The 20,648-nt window shown below is 40.2% G+C and overlaps 1 protein-coding gene across 1 annotated transcript in view; it reads right to left on the bottom strand.

Moving 5' to 3' along the window:
- Positions 1-20,648, bottom strand: part of SEC24D (SEC24 homolog D, COPII coat complex component) — a 145,442-nt gene that overhangs the window by 35,268 nt on the left and 89,526 nt on the right. Inside the window, exons 11-13 of the mRNA XM_062199697.1 lie at positions 15,991-16,115; positions 10,782-10,973; positions 9,788-9,881 (exon numbers count right to left, since the gene is read on the bottom strand). Coding sequence (XP_062055681.1) covers positions 9,788-9,881; positions 10,782-10,973; positions 15,991-16,115 — 411 coding nt within the window. The remainder of the gene's footprint in view (positions 1-9,787; positions 9,882-10,781; positions 10,974-15,990; positions 16,116-20,648) is intronic.

Raw genomic sequence — 20,648 nt, 5'->3', positions numbered from 1 at the left:
CCAAGTTCCTTCCATAAGTCAAGCATCATATTCATCTAAGTCAATCCTCATAATAACCTTTGGGTCAATGGGCAGGTACTATTCTACTTGATAGACTAGAAAACTGAGGCTTGGTGAGGATAAGTCATACAAGTTGCAAATCAAAGAGTCGACATTTAAACACAGGTTTGTATACCAGGATGCCTTTAAAAATATATTAAAATGATTTGTGTTACGTTGAGAATCCTTTCTTGGTTAGCCTACAGTGTAGCTTTTCAGAACCAACTGAATTCCACGATGCAAAGCAGTGATAGAATTTCCAGGATCACTCGCTCTCTCTCCACCTTGTGGACCCCAGGACAAGCACAGAAGGGTTTACAAAAGATACTGTGAGGTTCATGGATGAATAAGACATCACAAAGTTAATTTGTAAAAGTTTCTGGACTACAGTATTCAAGAAACAAATTGACAATTTAAGGAAAAAATCATTCAGGGCATCTACATGCTTCAGGACAACAAATTTCATTTGCTTACTCAGATACCTGAGGGAAAACAGTGTTTGGAACACATGTCTAAGTATTTAGCATTTACAGGTGGCTTAATCAGAGGTGGCTTGTCAAACTTGGCGATAAAAAGGATTGTAAACAGCTGCACTGTCATCAATGCCTGCCTGCAAATTTCCAGTGATGATACAGAAGCTGTAGAACATTCTGGAATACAGGCTTCAACAATGTAAAGAGATAAATGATTCATGTGTAAAGTACTCAAGTAGTATGAGTAAACTACACTGTTGAACATTTGTACAGTACTAAGGGTGTATTTTATCAATCTAATAAGTTAAAGCAGATAAATGAACATCTACTATGACTTACACTTTACTGGAACTATTCAAAATAAAACCCAATTTCAAACAACCAGACTCCAAGATGTAACTCTTTATTTTAAATATTGTTGTTTGCTTAGAGTGATGTGTATTTAACCAAAGATGGAAACACAAAACTCAGGGCTTGTTGAGTTAGCATAAAGAAAAGTACGACCAATCCGATCATCTGTATTAGAATTAATAAATTTTGATAAAGTAAAAAAAAAAAAGAAATTCCAGGATCATGGTGCAATGTAAGCTTTTATTTCAAACTTTTGGTAAATGTGATTAAAACAAAGGTAGTATTTCAAGGAAAGATGCAGAAGAATGTAGTGGTGGTGTGCCAATAGCAGACACCTGAAGCAGCTATGAGGTGTGATGACAAAAGGAAAAATGTGTGTTCAATTTTATGCATTTGTAGTCTCTGGGAAACAATTAAAAGATTTGGGTTCCACGCAAGTGTATTCAGCATTATGATTATTTAAATCTGTTTGAAGGAGCTTAGAAGCAACATACCAAGTATAATTTCCGGAAATTAAATGTGATTAAATATATTGTCCCTCCACCTGCATCCTGCCTTTCTCCAAGCCACACTGCACACCGCTGCCTCTGAAATGGAGGCAACAGTGCTGGTCAAGTAGGTGACTTTTCTCTTTTAAGAATACTGATGACGGGGCCAGTGTTGTGGTGCAGTGGGTTAAGCTACCGCCTGTGGCTCCTGCATCCTAAGTCCCAGCCGTTCCACCTATGATCCAGCTCACTGCCAGTGTGCGTGGGATGGCAGTGGATGATGGTCCAAATACTTGGGCCTCAGCCATCTATGTGGGAGGCCTGGATGGAGCTCCTGCTTCCTGGGTTTGGCCCGGCCCCGCCCCTGCTGCTACAGCCACTTGGGAATCAAGCCAGCAGACTGAAGATCTTCTGCACACACACACACACACATACCCGTAACTCTGCCTTTCAAATAAACAGATCTCTTTCTTAAAAACAATCCTGGGGCAGGCGCTGTGGCGCAACGGGTTAACACCCTGGCCTGAAGTGCCAGCATCCCATATGGGCACCAGTTCTAGTCCCAGCTGCTCCTCTTCTGATCTGGCTCTCTGCTGTGGCCTGGGAAAGCAGTAGAAGATGGCCAAAAGCCTTGGGCCCCTGCACCCACGTGGGAGACTTGGAGGAAGCTCCTGGCTCCTGGCTTTGGATTGGCACAGCTCCAGCCATTGCGGCCAATTGGGGAGTGAACCATCGGATGGAAGACCTCTCTCTCTCTCTCTCTGCCTCTCCTCTCTCTATGTAACTCTTTCAAATAAATAAATCTTTAAAAAATAAATAAATAAAAACAATCCTGAAGGTTTTCTAGGGCAGCATAGAGTCCACAGTCCTTTATGGTGATGGGAGCAGGAAGGGTGGAAACAGTAAGATGAGCTGTCACTAGTATCTGCTGTATCCAAGCCCTTCACACATGGTTTCTTATGTGACTCACACCCCTGTACAGTATAGGTACTGCTGTCTATGTTGTAAGGATAGGAAAACTGAGGTTCATCTGACTTGACTCAGACCACACGTCCAGTAGGTGACAGTTCAAGGTCTGTGGAAGTTTAGCCTGAATCTGTCTTCCCAGTCTAATCCCCTGGCATCCTTTGCACTCAAAGTTTCAGCCATGTAAGTTTCTTGCTTTCCTGGAATACACCGCATGTTTTAAACACCTCCATGTCTTTGCACATAGCATAGAATCATTTTCTCTCTTGTCTGCCTGGAGCTGTTTTTGCAAAGGCCAGTGTGGGTGGCAAACATTGGTGTGCCTGGGTTAAGTTGTAAGCTGTACTTTAAGCTATGTTACTATAAATTGAGTGGGGAGAGCAGGAATTTAGCCTGGCAGTTAAGAGGTCAGTTTAGATATCCATATTCTACAAATCAGAGTGCCTGGGTTTGATTTCCAGCTCCAGTTTCTGCTTCCAGCTTCCTGCTAAAGTGTCCTCTGTGAGTTATCGGTGATGGCTCAAGTATTTGGATCCTTGCCACCTGGTTTGAGTCCCTGGCTTCCAGGTTTGTCCCAGCCCCGCCCTGATATTTGGGGAGTGAACCAGTATATGGGTCTTCATCTTTGTCTCTCTGTGTGTGTCTCAAATAAATAAATATTCAGAGAACTCAAGGTTATCCCTGTCCTAATGTGTCTCTGAGTGCCATTCTGACACACTTTGTGAAGTGGGTCACAAAGATGGTGTCACAGCTAGCATGCTTAGATCTCATCTTAGCAGTAGTGAGCAAGAAACTGAGTGGTAACCTTAATGTTCCACATGCCTTCTACTGAAAAGTTATTCACAGAAATACCATTGGAAAGGGGCAAGTGTTGTGGTACAGTGGGTTAAACTGAAGCTTGGGATACCTGCATCCCATATCAGAGTGCCACAGTGCCAGCCCCTAGTTGAATATTTCAGACTTTCAAGAAAGCATGAAGAACTTTCCAAATAGTCCCTGTTTACTTTTGTGACAAAGTAGCTCATGTTTTTGTTGTTGTTAGTTTTTGTCTCTGCTTCAAGCAGTTTAGATTTTACCTGGCATCTTTCTGATAGAAAGTAAAGTTGTAACTCAAAGAGTGAGTCCACTTCTAAAATGTCATTATTTAGATACACAATAAGGAAAACTTCATTTTGATGTGCTTCCTGTTTGTACTCCCTGTCCACAGGGGATGAGATTTTCATCTCTGGCTTCCTGTGCAGAACATTTTGGGCTACTGGGCTCACTGGCCACACTTCGGGGATTTCTGGAGTTATTCTAAGTCCTCTCTTGTTCCCCTCCCTCTTTTAAAATAAAAACAATAAACATGTCTTCTAAAAGAGTCATATCTCTTCTACTATACTCTAAGCAACTTAGAAGCAGAGACAGTGGTATTTATCTTGCCTTATACAAAACGCAGGCATTTAATAAATCTTTGTTGATTGAAAGAACAAGTCAATGAGTGACCTGGCCTTTCAATATTTTAATACTACCTTGCAAATTCCCCACCTGGTTAGCTCTTAGCCTAATAATGACTTCAGGCAAGAATTTTAGTGCCCTTCTATGTAAGTTATACAAATTTAAGTCTGAAGAGATAATGAGATATTTAAGACCTTAAGAGGCAATGATATAATATAACTCTCAGAGGTAGCTCAAGACACTCACACACCCTAAAAATTTATACAGACACACATTTATCCTAGTTGGAAAACTTTTTTCTTCATCCAAAGCTGACAAAGTTGCTATAAAGCTAAAAGCTTCAACTGGAGGCAAGCTCCAATTACACCACAGCAGTTTCTGCTCTTACACAATGAATTATAATCATCCAGAATTTTCCTGACAGGCCAGAATAAACTTCTTAATTAACTTATTAATCATATTAACAGCCTATTTACAAAAAGGCTTTGAGGAAACTTATTATGATTAAAACCACATATACAAGAGAAGCACTAGGGGAAAGTAAAGAACTGGCAATCAGTAATGAGATCGGGAAAGGAGACAGTTGTGTAGAAAATGCACTGTAAGTATTTGCAATATTTTATTGATAGTCCAGGCTAGCGAAAACATTTGGAAACATTATGAGCTAGAACTGCTTGTAGTAACTGACTACTGACTCTACAAAAGCAGCTAGTAAATCTACACGTTAAGAAATTGAATAACTCCAAGGATATCTTCACTGCACATTCTGCATAAGACAGAAATTTTCTTCACAGGTTTTACTTTAGATTTATTTATTATGAGTCAGAGTTACAGGGAGAGAAAGAGAGAGAGGGAGAGGGGGAAAAGAATGAAAGAGAGGAAGAGAGAGAGAGAGAGAGAGAGAGAGAGAGAGAGAGAGACTTCTATATGCTAGTTCAACTCCATAGATGGCCAGAGCAGCCAACACTGGGCCAGGCCAAAGCCAGGAGCCAGGAGCTTCATCTGGGTCTCCCATGTGGGTGGCAGGGGTCCAAATACTTGGGCTATCTTTCGCTGGTTTTCCCAGGCTATCAGCAGGGCTCTGGATTGCAAGTGGAACAGCCAGGACATGAACTGGTGCCCATATGCGAGGCTGGCATTGCAGGCATCAGCTTTATCTGTTGTGCCACAATGATGGTCCCTTTTCATAGTTATTTCTTATTTTGGGCATGAATTAAAAACTTAGGGCTGATGAAGTAAAAATATTATAGCACAAAACTTGCATATGAAATTCATTGGGTGGCCGGCGCTGCGGCTCACTAGGCTAATCCTCCGCCTTGCGGTGCCGGCACACCGGGTTCTAGTCCCGGTTGGGGCACCAGATTCTGTCCCGGTTGCCCCTCTTCCAGGCCAGCTCTCTGCTGTGGCCAGGGAGTGCAGTGGAGGATGGCCCAAGTGCTTGGGCCCTGCACCCCATGGGAGACCAGGAGAAGCACCCGGCTCCTGTCATTGGATCAGCGTGGTGCGCCAGCCGCAGCGCACCTACCGCGGCGGCCATTGGAGGGTGAACCAACGGCAAAGGAAGACCTTTCTCTCTGTCTCTCTCTCACTGTCCACTCTGCCTGTCAAAAATTTAAAAAAAAAAAAAAAAGAAAGAAAAAAAAAGAAATTCATTGGGTAATGGATGTAATTTTCTAGTGAGTTAACATAAAGATATTCTCAGAGACTGTGGAACAAGTCACAAAATTCCTCACACTGGGAGCTCCTAAATATGGACAATCATCAGAATAAACTGGGGGCTCTCATGCTCACAATCTCTGGGAGTCTACCAGAAATGTGCATTTTTGAAAAGCACCCTCACTTTACCACATAACCATATGAGTAGTCAGTTGAGGAACCACTGCCTCATCTCTTGGCAGTGGAGGAGCATGATTCAAGCCCTGTGTGAAGACCAGTGCTGTGGGAACAATGTTGACCCTGCTGGCAGCAACATGACAATAACTGCCATTCACATGATGTCCAACAATGTTATTTTATAAATGCAGTTCTGGGGCCAGCACTGTGGCGTAGTGCATAAAGCCACCACCTGCAGTACCGGAGTCCCACATGGGTGCCAGTTCTAGTCCCAGCTGCTCCTCTTCCAATCCAGCTCTCTGCTGTGCTTGGGATAGCAGTGGAGGATGGCCCAAGTCCTTGGGCCCCTGCACCCACATGAGAGACCTGGAGGAAGCTCCTGGCTCCTGCCTTCAGATCGGCCGTTGCGGCCATCTGGGGAGTGAACCAGCGGGTAGAAGACCTCTCTCTGTGTCTCTACCTCTCTCTGTAACTCTTTCAAATAAATAAAATAAATCTTTAAAAAAAATAAAGGCAATTCTGTATCTTTTTAGAAAAATGGTTCTTTACCATTTATAAAAACAGTTAATTTTACTTCATAAGAATACTATTATGCATTAAATTTATGGATAAAATTTTCTGGATTATTATCTTTAAATCTTAGGTTCTTCTCATTTTGAAAAGCCAAGGTAAAAATACACTATAGTACAATGGTAAATTCCAAATACAATGAAGGATAACATGTGAATGATACAAAAATACACTGACTTAAACAAACTGAACTCTGATGGACTGAGGATACCCAACGACCTAAGTGAACATTATGGTTATTAAGAACACAGCAATTTTTCAAGATTGCATAATAATCAACAACAAACATCACATACCTAGAATGCACATACACAAATCAGCTTACAAGGAGCCTCTAGACCTGTCATGGACTGCTACTGTTTTAAGACAGTAATGTTCCTTTCTAGACATGAAAGAAGGCTGAACTGAGATTCTATATGCCAGCCCACTGGATGCCAGGTCCCCATACTTATTTCCTCTGCACTATGTTGTCTTCATTGAGGAAATGGTAGCGTATGAATATCCTCTCAGGCATATGATTCCCAGTTCTAACTTCTCAGAGGAGAAAGAGTTGTAGGGTTATGTATGACTTGCATATGTAAGGAAATTTACTTACGGACTTCTAGATATCCTAATGGAAAACAGAAAAACAACTTTTTCAAATTGAAATAGGAGATAACTAACTTGTTTACAATGTAGAATAAAAGAAGAATTCCCAGAGCTGGCACTGTGGCATAGTTGGCTAAGCCTCCACCTGCATGGCCAGCATCCCACATGGGGCAATGGTTAATGTCCCAGCTGCTCCTCTTCCAATCTAGCTCTCTACTATGGTCTGGGAAAGCAGTGGAAGATGGTCCAAGTCCTTGGGCCTCTGCACCCATGTGGGAGACCCAGAAGAAGCTCCTGGCTTCAGATTGGCCCACTTCCAGACATTTAAGGAGCAAACCAGCATATGAAAGACCTTTCTCTCTGTCTCTCCCTCTCTCTGTCTGTAATTCTACCTCTCAAATAAATAAATAAACCTTTTTTTTTTAAAAAAAAAAAAAAGAGGAATTCCCAAGTTTTCCTATAGTTCAAACAATGATCATTTTTGGCTTCTACTGGGTTAGTACTAAAATCTCAAGTTGCTGTACAATATAAATTTATTACCAATTTTATATTAATATGCATTCTAATACTTTTTGAGGGACACCCATAATAGTCTTTGATCCCATAAGTGAATACTCTACAGATCAAAAAGTGTAGGCAAGAATTGCTGTACTAGGACTATACTCTAAAATTGGACAAATTTATGTGGTAAGTACTTCATAAATCAGTTCTGCACTATTATTTTGGATGTTTATTTTGTTATTGTTAATACCTATTTATTTTATTTATTTATCTATTTGAAAGGCAGGAAGAGAGAAATAGAAAGCTCTCCTATCCACTAATTTACTCCTCAAAATGCCTGTAACATGCTGAGCCAGACTGAAACCAGAAACCTGGAACGCAATCCAGATCCTCCATGTGGGTATCGGGGACCCAAACTCCTTGAACCATCATCTACTGCATCTCAAGGTAATATGAATGGGAGTGGAGGCAGGACTTGAGCCTGGGTACTCTGATATGGGATGGTGACATCCCAAGCAGCATCTTAATTGCTGTGCCAAATGCTTATCCCTAGCCACTTTTATTTTTTTTTAATATCCAAGATATATTCTGTTTATTTAGTTTCTTGATTGACATAAAGCTATTCACATATATTCATGGGGTAACAATGTAATGTTCTGATAGGTACCTACTTGGTGTAATCATTGAATTAGAGTAACTAGCACAACCATCACCTCAAAGACTTATGCCTTCGTAAAAAAACATCAAATCCTCTCCTATTTTTCACTGTACAGTACATTATCATAAACTATAGCCATTCTGTTAAGCCATAGAACACCAGATCTTATTCCTCCTATCTAACATTGTGCCCACTGACTGACCTCTGTCCATTCCATCAACCCTCCCCCGTCCCTATCTTCTGGTAGCCACTGATCTACTCTGAACTTCTATGAGGTCAACTTTTTTAGAGTCCACATATAAGTGGGATCATGTGGTATTTGCCAATCTGTGCATGACTTATTTCATTGAATATAATGCCCTTTGGTCCATTTAAACATTTATTTTTAATGGTTGAATAGTATTACAATATGTGTTTATATGCCACATTTTCTTTAACTGTTCATGTGTTGGTGGACATTTAGGTTGATTGCATATATTGGCTATTGTGAATAGTGCTACAATAAACATGGGAGTATACGTTTCTTTGACATTGTCCGATGATTTACTTTTCTTTGGCTATGTACTTAATAAAAGAATAGCTCTGGGGCCAGCACTGTGGTATAGTGGGTGGAGTTGCCACCTGCAGTGCCAGCATCCCATATAGCTGCTGGTCCATGTCCCAGCTGCTCCACTTCCAATCCAGCTCTCTGCTACGGCCTGGGAAAGCAGTGGAAGATGGCCCAAGTCTTTGGGTCCCTACACCCGCATGGGAGACTTGGAAGAAGCTCCTGGCTCCTGGCTTCAGATTGGTGTAGCTCCGGCCATTGTGGCCAGTTGGGGAGTGAACCAGAGGATGAAAGACCTCTCTCTCTCTCTCTCCCTCTCTCTCTCTCTGCCTCTCCTTCTCTCTCTGTGTAACTCTGACTTCCAAATAAATAAATAAATCTTTAGAAAAAAAAAGAAAGAGTAGCTCTATTTTTAATTTTTAAAAGGATGTTAATCAACTTTATGCCAACAACTTTGGCAACTTATGTGGAACATACCTATTTCTTCAGAAACACAAATTCAGGGGCCGGCATTGTGGCATAAGGAGTTACACTGCTATCTGCGATGCTGGTAGCCCACATGGGTACCCATTTGAGTCCTGGCTGCTCTGCTTCTGATCTAGCTCCCTGCCAATGCACCTGGGAAAGCAGCAGAAGATGGCCCAAGTAGTTGGGCCCTGCACATTTATTTTCAAAGTTAGCTTAAATTTAACATAATAACATTTAAAAATTAATTATAGGAACTACCCATCTTGGTCAAACAGGCTTGACTCTTGTGCTAGGGTATTAATGATGCAGAGTAAGTGCTTTTTAATCACCCTGCCTTCTTTAGTTTGCTGTCTCTACTACTGTGAAAACGACCAGAATCATGTGGGCTCAGCTTGCCAGTAAACAGGCATAGCCAGCCTCTCATCTTCTCTCAGCAATCGGCAAGGCCCGGAGCAGCATTCACATCTCTGTACATGAGTGTCACAAGGCCTTGCCCTTGCATGTTTGAAAACCCCAAGGAAAGGGACAGTCTTATGGGAATTTCTTTCCTCTAATCTAAGAGTTCAGATATTGCAGAACTAATTTTAAAATAGATCATATAAAAGTTCATATAAAAGCCAAAGGGAGGAGCCAAACTGGAAATCCTGACCAAATCCGTTGCTCAGCTGCTAATGGTGCTGGAATGTAAACGCTGGGAGCAGTCTGTCCTTTTGGCCACTTCCTCCTGAGATTTGTTGGGAAGTCTGGAATAGTCTCTTGCAGCCTACATGTTTTAATCAAGACTGTATTTTCTTTTATAAATAAAACTTTTCAGTTGTGTTTGTTGGTCTCTGTTTTGCTAGCAATTAGAGTAGAAGTGACTTCTCACCTTGAGTGCCTCCATGCCAGCCTGGATGACTGGAGCAAAAACAGTCTCATTTTCATTGGAATCTGCAAACATCTCTGGAATCTGGTCCAATAAACTGTAAGAAATGAATGAACAAAAGATTTTAAGTATTTAGCATATTAGTAACAAAATTCAAGAAATAAGTCACTGGCCATTTCAAAAAGTCTAAACATATATGGTATTTATTTTAGCCTCAACACTATGGGTGAGTTTCTCAGATCATTCCTTAGAGAATGATATCTTGGCATGGCCTGGCACCAAAATCCATGATTTGGATGGAACATTTGCTCACAAAATCTAATTTCTTTGTAGATACATTTTTTATTTTGTTATTATTATTATTATTTTTTTTTTGGACAGGCAGAGTGGACAGTGACAGAGAGAGACAGAGAGAAAGGTCTTCTTTTTCTGTTGGTTCACCCTCCAATGGCTGCTGCGGCCGGCGCACCACACTGATCCAAAGCCAGGAGCCAGGTGCTTATCATGGCCTCCCATGCGGGTGCAGGGCCCAAGCACTTGGGTCATCCTCCACTGCACTCCCAGGCCACAGCAGAGAGCTGGACAGGAAGAGGAGCAACCGGGACAGAATCCGGCGCCCTGATCGGGACTAGAACCCGGTGTGCCGGCGCTGCAGGCGGAGGATTAGCCTATTTAGCTGCAGCGCCCCCCATGCCCGGCCTATAGATACATTTTTATTTACTACATTTGTCATCTCTTTGATTGTAAATTCTTAGAACAATGACTACATCTTTAGTTATTATTGCTATTAACCTTGAATATGCTCATAAACATGCAGAAAATATCTTCTTTGCAGTACTTTGCAACAAAAAGAAAAGATCTAACACAAATGACATAATCAATATTTATAAAACTCCTTTGCTAATGAGAAAACAAAAAATGCAACTGAGACACAACACAATGCAATTAAAAACAGACTCCTGATGTGTATTTAAATTATAAAACATTTGATACTTACTTGTGAATAACAGCTTGGGATTCCTGATAATTGACAAGGAATCCATCCAATAAAGGAACAAAGACCTCTCCAACATCGGTCACCACCATCATCTGAGGCTGAGCCAAATTACTTTTCACATTGAAGAAATGGAGAACTTTGTTATATGTGATAAAACCAACACGAATTGCAGATGTCTCTTCATGTTCTTCCCTGGAAGGAATAAAAAATGTTTGCAGTCCTTTTATAAAGTTATAATGAGAGAGAAGTCTCTATCATATATTCAGTAAGGTGTTCTTCTACAAGTTATATGGAAGACATTCTGGTCTTAATTTCAGAGGCATGGTAGGGGGTTTCTAGGTAAAAAAAAATTAAACAGGTATTATGAAAATATTTGCTCACATTTTAATATATTTATTAAATCTATGCCAAATTATGAAGATTCTTTGGTTTTTTTTGGTGAACAAGCTATGCCTATTACATTCTTCATAAGCACAGCTCTCTCTGAAGTTACCAGAATGTCAGAAGAACAAACAGAGTATCTGAGGCAATAGAAAGGAAAGGTGTAGTCACATTACTAACAGGACAGCTGTCTTTATCAAGAAAGGTCTTGCTCCTCCTGTGATCCTTTTCTTACACATCCTAATGAATTTCTATAGGAAAACAGGTTACTTTTGAGATCTATATACCATATAAACATACACTATAAATATATAAAATGAATTACAATTTATAAATTGACAATGTAATTCTTAATAGGTGATCATTTGTGATGGTATGGCAAAGCAATAAAAGCTCCGAAACTTAACAAAAACTGTAATTTTTAAAGGAATCCCAAAACAAGGCCTTAGTATTCTGAAAGGATAAAAGGATGAATGTTCTCATTCCAGGCCATACTAAGTATATTCAGAATTCAGTGCTCTACACTCTAGTTACAAGTTTACTGAATGTACTATTCTCTCTTCCTCTCTCCTTTCTTCTCTTCTTACCTCCCTAAACACTACATACTACTGATCTCCTTGCAAATTTTCAGTGCTCGACATCACAGCATGCTCAACAGTCGAGAAAGCTATAAAATTTATTTGCCATTTTCTGTGGCCCTTAGGTATGCACAAAATTTATTTTTTCTAGGGGACAACTTTTTTGAAGAAGAACCCAATTTGCTCAGTTTCTAAATTTTTCACTTGGCATAAAGAGTTAATTGAGGACAAGAAAAAGGAAAACAGAAGCTCAAATTTCTGATTCCCCAGCAGAAACAACCCAATTACTTTGACATTTCAGCAGAGTACAGACTGACAAAGCATGGACTGTCAACTATTTTATTTCTTCTCTACTTCTTTAGCTGACTCACAGCAACTGTGTTACACTGGCTACTTCGTAACTGTGGCCTGGATAAATGGGTGGACAATTTAAATAGGTTTTCCTAATCTCTCCCAAACACACTTGGGAAATGTTTATACTCTGGACACTTACATAGCTTTCAGAACTGGGAATCCTATTCTCTGGAACTACACATACAGAGCCACTGAACACACTTCAGTATCCTCTACTGCAGGATTTCATGCAGCCCACCCTCTCTACACTGCATCCACACTTTCCTCTCCCCACCATATTCAACAGAATCTCACTCTTCCACATCAAACACAAATCTCTCCTCCTCTGTGAAACCTCCCTGAGGCTACTAACCAGAAGTCATGTCCTCTTCCAAATTTCTATAAATCATTCTCATCAGGTTCTTATCAGAGGATGCCTTTTAATTCACATTTCATGAGTCCTGGACTTTAAGGTAAAAAGAGCAGGGCCTGTTATCCCCATAGGGTTTAGTATGATATGAGGAATTAAGAGTTTCAAGGAGAATGATTATCTTGAAAAAGAAAATCTCAATTTGGGATGGCAAGTCAGAGCCCAAATGCATAAGTTACTGCACATCTCTTCCCAATTCATTTTTGCTGACAGTTAAAGATCAGCCTGGCTAGAATTCTGTACTGACATCACTACAAAAATCAAATCTTTATTAATTGAGAAATGATTGAGCAGCACACCCCTGGCTAACCCATTTCCCGGTAAAACTTTTATTACACAAATTGAAAAAATGTTCAGCAAGTCATGAAGAACTTCAATTGTTTTAATAGTTACTTTGGCATCAAGTAGGGCAAAGGACACAAAATCTATAGAGAAAAATATGGGTTGCTATTTCTATGGGATCTGGAAATATTTAAGTGAGGGGAAAGAAGTATCCTGGGATTCACAGAATCCACTTAAAATCCACATTAACATTTTTTTAAAAGCATCTAATCTGAATATATCACATTTTGGCAAAATATTAGTATTTGTTTCCATGGCAATGTACATTTTTAAATTTATAACTATCTCATTAAATCACACCCAGAAAAACTTACAGCCTCTTTCATACTGATTTCATACAAGTTTTGTGAAGTTATACAAAGGAAAAGACTAAGACTAACATGCTTTTTGTTCTGCTTTTTAACTACCATTTTCTCAACACTTGCCCCTATCACTTTAATTGAATGAATCTGATACAGCAACAATGAAGATATTAACAACTATATAAACCAGAAAATTCCAAAATCAAGCAAGCTGAATGAACACCTTTAACTATAGCAATATTAAAGGTGAAAAGCAAACAAAAACTCAAAGTAACATGAGCTTGACCTGAATAACAAGTGAAACATTTCACATTTTTCATTCCTATTCCAAAGAAGTCAGAAAAGTCTGGCAACCTTGCAAGGCTAAACATATAAATTCAAAGTGAACAGTAAAGAATGGGGCTTTCCCTTTACAAAAGATTAGCTAAGAGATGAATCTACCTTAAGACATTATTCAACACTTCAGACTATGCTTCACAAAAACTATTTGGCTATTTTGTGTTTTAGTACAAAGAAGTTAATAAAATGATGGAAATCTTACCATAAAAATATAGTTATATACAACCCAAAACAAATTCCCCAGGAGAAAACAAATCCAAACTCATTTTAAAAGATGAAAGAGTAAAAGGTAGACGGCATGAATAAACATTAAAAAAAAATTTAAATAGTGGAAGAGAATAACCAGCAGTATCCTTGTATTTTTCTGCTGTGTCTTCTGCCAAAGCCACACAACTGTTCCAAAAGGGTGTGAGGGAAAGGTTGTGATTTCCTAATTTATGCAAGAGTGCTTCAAAAAGTTTGCAGAAAATGAGCATCATGATTTATGAGTAATTGCACGTTTCCATGAACTTTTTGCAGTACTCTTTCAACAATGGGTCTTAAGCTTCACATCACCACTCTGTTGAAAAAAGTTTGGTGAAGCACCATCTTGGAAAACAGGCTACCCTAATTTGAACCAATCTGAGAGAAGGGTGAGATCATTTCTAGAAGTTACGGTAGTTTTCTTTCAAACTAATCAAGCTCAAAAATTCAGATTTGGAATTTAAGGTGCCCTGAGACAGAGCTCTGATAAAATACATCAGATTCAGCATAAAGTCCATACCTCAAGTTTCCCTAAGAATGCAGTAAGAGAACTACAATCACAAATTAAGTCTGTAGGCATCAGATGCCTTCCTTAGGCCACTATCTTCAACGTGGTCCCAGTTCATTCTTCACTTGAGAATTCAGGTTGAAATCACCTCTGTGTTTTTTAAACATCCCCACTTCTTTTCCAAACCATCCTCAACAGTATTATGACTTTGGCTTCACTGATGCAAACAAAACCACTCCTGGGAGGTTCAGAGTTTACTCAGCTGAGCCTCACATGGACCAAAGCTCCACTCTTAATGTACAAAGGGCACAGAGGAGCAGGTACCTAAACCTACATGGAGCCCTAATGGCTGGAGCCTAGCCCCTCAGGACCCCCAAAGTACGCAGGACACAACTGGTGTTCATGGAGATGAGGACAAGGTAGAAGATGTGGAGATCAGGATAGACATTTCCTAGCCCATTTTCTCTCCCTATGCCTTCCTCACAGGCATTCTCCCTGCTTCCCAGTCTCCTCACTAGTTGCTAGTTCCCTGTTCTCAATGACTAGTTTGTACGCTAAGATAATTTAAAAATAGCCACATGCTATCAGCTTTAAGAGAGCAAAGAGAAGACAAAAGTAAAAGGATACCTGGAGCTATTCCCTGCCACTTTTTAAATCTCTCAAAAGCTTCTATTCAAGCCCAAATATCTTTTCCCTCTATACGGTTTCTAACAAATGTTGCTATTTTTTACCCCCTGAAATTTATTTTGGGCTGTGTATGTGTATTATTTTATGGTTTTTATGCTAAAATTGCCATCATTTTTATTTACTTATGTGTACAAGAGTAAGTAACAAGCCAAATAGTTTTTTTATAAAGCACAATCTTAAGATTTTTTTTTTAAGATTTATTTTATTTATTTATAAGTCAGAATTACAGCGAGAGAGATATCTTCCAGCCACGGGTTCACTCCACAAAAGAAAGTAATGGCCAGGACTGAGTCAAGCTGAAGCCAGGAGTTTCTTCTGGGTCTCCCACATGGGTGCAGGGGTGCAAGCACTTGGGCCATCCTCCACTACTTTCCCAGGCACATAAGCAGGCAACTGGATTGGAAGTGGAACAGGCGGACTCGAATCAGCACTCTTATGGGATGCTGGTGCTGCAGAGGGTGGCTTACCCGCTGCACCACAGTGCTAACCCCAGTCTGAAGTCTTGATTAACATCTAGGGCATGCTTAATTGGTAGCTATTAGAATTCACTGTCACTGTCCACTTGCAGCAACAGCAGATACTCATGCGGTTCAATTACAAGATAGAGAAGCAATTTACTTGCAAATGGTTTAGACAGTTTATCATAAGGGAAATGGAGATCAGATTTCAAAGTTATCCCTCTGTCATAAAGCATCAGTACCATTATCTGGCACTCCTTAGAAATCTCTGCCATGCCCAGTAACTGCCCATTTCCATTGGAAAAGCAATGCTTTGGAAAGTAAATAACTGATTTCCAAAGTCTTTCCCACCACACAGTTTGTCCTTATAATGTATTTTGAATGATGCTGCTTGTTTTTGTTTTTTTTTTTAACCATGGTATTTCTTTTTATCAGTTTGTTTCTTTCACTTTGTACAAAAGATCACTGACTTTTTAAGGACTCAATGATGCTGTTTAATTTCTACCTAATCATCCAATGGCCTCATCAGTCAATCAGAACCTCTTTTCTGGCCAGTAAATTAATTAAGAAATATTATAGAAATTATAAAAAAAAATTAGTTTCCTTACTTTGGAAGTTTTTCTAGTACAGTCTTCAGTTCTTCGCATATGAGTTTGACAAGTCCATTCTTTATGTTACTGTATGAAACATCAATCATGAAGATAAAGGCTGGTGGGTTTGGAGGCTTGTTTTTCTACAGGAGAGCAAACATATCACATGAATAGATATGATTATAAAATAATACATCATGAGCAAATGCTCACTAGAAACTCTTTAAGGTCATTCAATGTTTATTTAATGTTTAGGATATAACATCAGTGGAGTTAAATCATTTTCTAGAACACAGTCTCTGATGCTATAAAACGGATAGAAGCAGCTGTTCATTTTCCAGGGTCTGACCTGCGTTGGCAGTATTATGCTAGCTAGCAGAGAAGGCTCACTGTTGCAGAGCTCCAAAGACTTCATCAAAAGGGAGAGTACAGTACTGCAGTCAAACTTGCTTATAACATTCTGCCTCATGGCTCAGAATGTGTTTGGAATCCCAGCAAACTATGCTCAAGAAAAAAAAAAAGCACATTCAGTAATTAGCATTTGTTTTTGAAATGGTAATAAAAAACTATATTGAATTGAGTATCACTATTTTTAAGTCTCTTATCAGCTCTTTTAGTTTAAAGGAATGAAATTGTATACTAAAATTTAACTGTGTTTTCAAAATATTGTCCCATGTTATTAAATGCTCTCTAATTTATTACATATTTATGGTAAAAATGGAATGTTAGGCCTCTTCTGTATGTGTTTAAAACAATCACCATAACATAAAGCAGCTGCTACAAAAAGCTGTTGGTCCTTTCACTGGCTGGTGTTCAAACAGCCCTTAGGAAGCAATCCTTCAGTTGGAACTTACAAAATATTTAGAAAAGAAAGTCACAGGCAAAAAACTTTAGTGACTTACACAAGAAAATAGAGCTCAGTTCAATTTAAGTTTCAACTTTACAATATATCATAAAATTATTCTATAATATTTTTTAATTATCACAAAACTAGGATAATGTCTGTATCCACCACAAGGATAACAAGGATAGGTAACACATTTGTCTCATAAAAGTCCTTCATTTTGAATTTAAAAGAGTATTTTAAGATTGCAGCACACATTTGGTGCAGTGGTTAACCTGCTGCTTGGGGATGCCCTTATTTTTTACTGGAGTCCCTGGGTTCACATTCAGTTCCACTTCTGATCCAACTTCCTGCTAATGCACACTTTGGAAGGCAACAGGAGATTGCTCAATCACTTAGATCCCAGCCACCCACTTCTTAACCAACTTCTTGATAATGCACACTCCAGGAGGCAGCAGGAGATAGTTCAATTACTTTGATCCAGCCACCCACATGGGAGACTCAGATTGAGTTTCAGGCTCTTGGCTTCAGCCTGGCCCAGCCCTGGCTATTGTAGACATCTGAGGAATGAGCCAGCAGATGGAAGATCTGTCTTTCTCTTCCTCCCTACCTTTCAAATAATTTACCACAGTCTATGGGAGTAATTTTTATTGCAAATCATTCCTGATTCTCACCTAAACTAACTCAGAACATAGATTCATGCTGATTTACACTAAATGAAAATAATCATTTCTATTTATTAAACCAAAACCTTTGTGAACAATCTATTCCTGTATTTTCTCCTTAGTTTAGCATTACCATTTATCCATTGAAAATTTTCTTTCTTTCCTCATGCATTCTTATTATTTATTGTTAACAATTAATTATACATATTTAGGGCACAGTTTGATAGTTCAACATATGTCTGTACAGTGTGCACTGATTATATCAGGATAATCAGCATTTCCTTCTCACTGATCTTTATGTTTGAAGCCTTCAAGCTATTCTTATTTATTTTTTTAAATGTTTACTTATTTTGATAGTCAAAGTTACTGAGAGAAGGAGAGATACACACTGTGAGAGGTATTCCATCCATTGGTTCACTCCCCAAATGGCCACAACAGCTGGGACTAGATTTCATTTATTGGAAAGACATAGAGAGATCTTCCATCCACTGGTTCACTCCTTAGATGGCAGCAGTGGCCAGGGCTGAGCCAAGCTGGAGCCAGAAGTTTCTCCTCGGTCTGCCATGTGGGTGACAGGGGCTCAAACATTTGGGTCATTTCCCACCACTCTCCCTGGTGCATTAGCAGGGAGCTAGATGGGAAGCAGAGTAGCCAGGACTTGAACCAGCACTGAAGGTATGGTGTAGCATTGATCCCAATAAAATAAGTCTAAAAGGGGGGGGGGGGGGAGGCTCTGTTTGGCACAGTGCTTTTTAGTTTTAGCAGATTCTAGGGGAAGGAGGAATATGAAGGCACCTCCAAAAGCTTATGGAAAAATTGAATTAAATGATAAGCTTATTCTGGTACAAAAAATTTAGGAATCAGGGCCTGTGCTGTGGCACAGCAAATTAAGCCACAGCTTATGACATCAGTATCCCATATTAGAGCTCCAATTTGAGTCCCAGCTGTTCTACTTCCAATCCAGCTCCCTGCTAATGTACCTGAGAAGGTAGTGGATGATGGCTGAAGTGCTTGGGCCCCTGCACCCATGTGGGAGACCCTGATGAGAGTTCCTGGCTCCTGGCCTCAGTCTGGCTCAGCTCTGGCTGTTGCAGCCATTTCTGGAAAGAACCACTGAAATCTCTCTCCCTCCCTCCTTCCCTCTCTCTCTCTCTCCATCTCTCTGTTGCTCTGCCATTCAAATAAATAAGCATTTTTTAAAAATTGGAAATCCATGAATAGCTTTGTTTCACAATATGCATCTTCCATGGCCTTTTACTTGAGAGACAGAGAAATGGGCAGGGGGAGACAGGGAGAATGAGCACATACATCCACTGAGCTGCTCCCATCCACTGGTTCAAGCCCCCAAAATGTCCATAACAGCTCTGGGCTGGACCAGGAGCCAAAGCTGGGATCCAGGAACATAATCTAGGTCTCCCATATGGAATTTCTGCAGGTATCCCAATCACTTGAGCCATCACTGCTGCCTTCCAGGGTCCACAATAGCAGGAGGCTGCAGCGAGCAGCTAGAGCTAGGAATTAAACCTAGAACTCCAATATGGGATGTAGGTTTCTTAACCTGTGTCTTAAATACTTAAATTGCCCAGCCCTCCACCAACTTTCTTAAGACCCCTCATATACTTTCCAATTACCTAGTCCTTACACTAGATCAACATCACTCATCTACCTCTTCAACCACGGAAGAAACCAGAGTAAGTTGCCGGTATCTTTGTGAAACTGTTTCTGCTCACTGTTCAGTTCTCCCTTCCCATTTCCACCTGTGAGTCCCCTACTCATGCATAGATTCACGCAAGTGTCACTCTTCTTTGAAGCCTTTCCCATCCTGTTCTCTTATGGTACTCTGATTATTCTACTCCTAAAGTAGTTACCATATTTGAGTTTGTATCATAACAAATGCATGTTTCTTCCCAAGCCCGTACATGGTAAATACCTTGTGAGCAGGCTTACCTTCTTGCTAATTCTAGCAGCCCTCAAAGCACAGACAATTGCCTTGGACATGTCCAATAAATGTCATCCAATAAATGTCCAATAAATGTCAAAGGGAATTAAAATTAATCAAAGAAACTACATTTGTATTCAGAAAAAAGAGGCTGATTTAACATTTTATTATTTTAGGTACACTTTATATGTACATGTATTCCATAAAGCCTCAATTACATGACAAAATTTAAGGGTTTTTTTTCCCCCGAGGAAACGCCATAGTGATTTTGTAAATAGTCACCTAAATATTCACAATGTACTGAAAGGAAATATTCACAGTGTACTGAAAGGAAATAGGGGTCCTGTTGCCATATAAATGTCACTTTCTGTCTGGCCAGAGCCCACTCATTTCTTTTTTTTTTTTTTTTTAGATTTATTTATTTATTTGAAAGACAGAAAGAAGAGAAGCAGAGAGAGAGAGAGATCTTCCATCCGATGGTTTACTCCCCAACTAGCTGCAATGGCCAGAGTTGTGCTGATCCAAAGCCAGAAGCCAGGAGCTTCTTCTGGGTCTCCCACACAGGTGCAGGGTCCCAAGGACTTGGGCCATCTTCCATTGCTTTCCCAGGTCATAGCAGAGATCTGGACCATAAGAGAAGCAGCCGGGACTAGAACTGGCGTCCATATGAGATGCCGGTGCTTCAGGGCAGGACATTAACCCTCTGCACCATGGCGCCAGCCCCAAGCCCATTCATTTTTTTTTTCTTTTTTTTTTTTTTGACAGGCAGAGTGGACAGTGAGAGAGAGAGAGAGAGAGAGAAAGGTCTTCCTTTGCCGTTGGTTCACCCTCCAATGGCCGCTGCGGCCGGCTCATCGCGCTGATCCGAAGCCAGCAGCCAGGCGCTTCTCCTGGTCTCCCATGGGCGTGCAGGGCCCAAGGACTTGGGCCATCCGCCACTGCACTCCGGGGCCACAGCAGAGAGCTAGACTGGAAGAGGAGCAACCGGGACAGAATCTGGCGCCCCAACCGGGACCAGAACCCAGAGTACCGGTGCCACAGGCAGAGGATTAGCCTAGTGAGCCTGCGCCAGCCCCACTTATTTCTAAGACTGAGTTCCTCCTATGATGGTGGTACTCACTACATGGGTTCACTGGAAGAACTGAATGATACAATACACAGAAAGCACTTAGCATAGATCCTGACGCATGGTAAATGTTCAATATGTTAGTTTTATTATCTAAAATTG

The sequence above is a fragment of the Lepus europaeus genome, chromosome 8 (assembly GCF_033115175.1).
Source record: "Lepus europaeus isolate LE1 chromosome 8, mLepTim1.pri, whole genome shotgun sequence".
Taxonomy (NCBI): Eukaryota; Metazoa; Chordata; class Mammalia; order Lagomorpha; family Leporidae; genus Lepus; species Lepus europaeus.
Note: the sequence above shows the minus strand (reverse complement) of the source record. Positions and strands in the feature narration are given on the sequence as shown.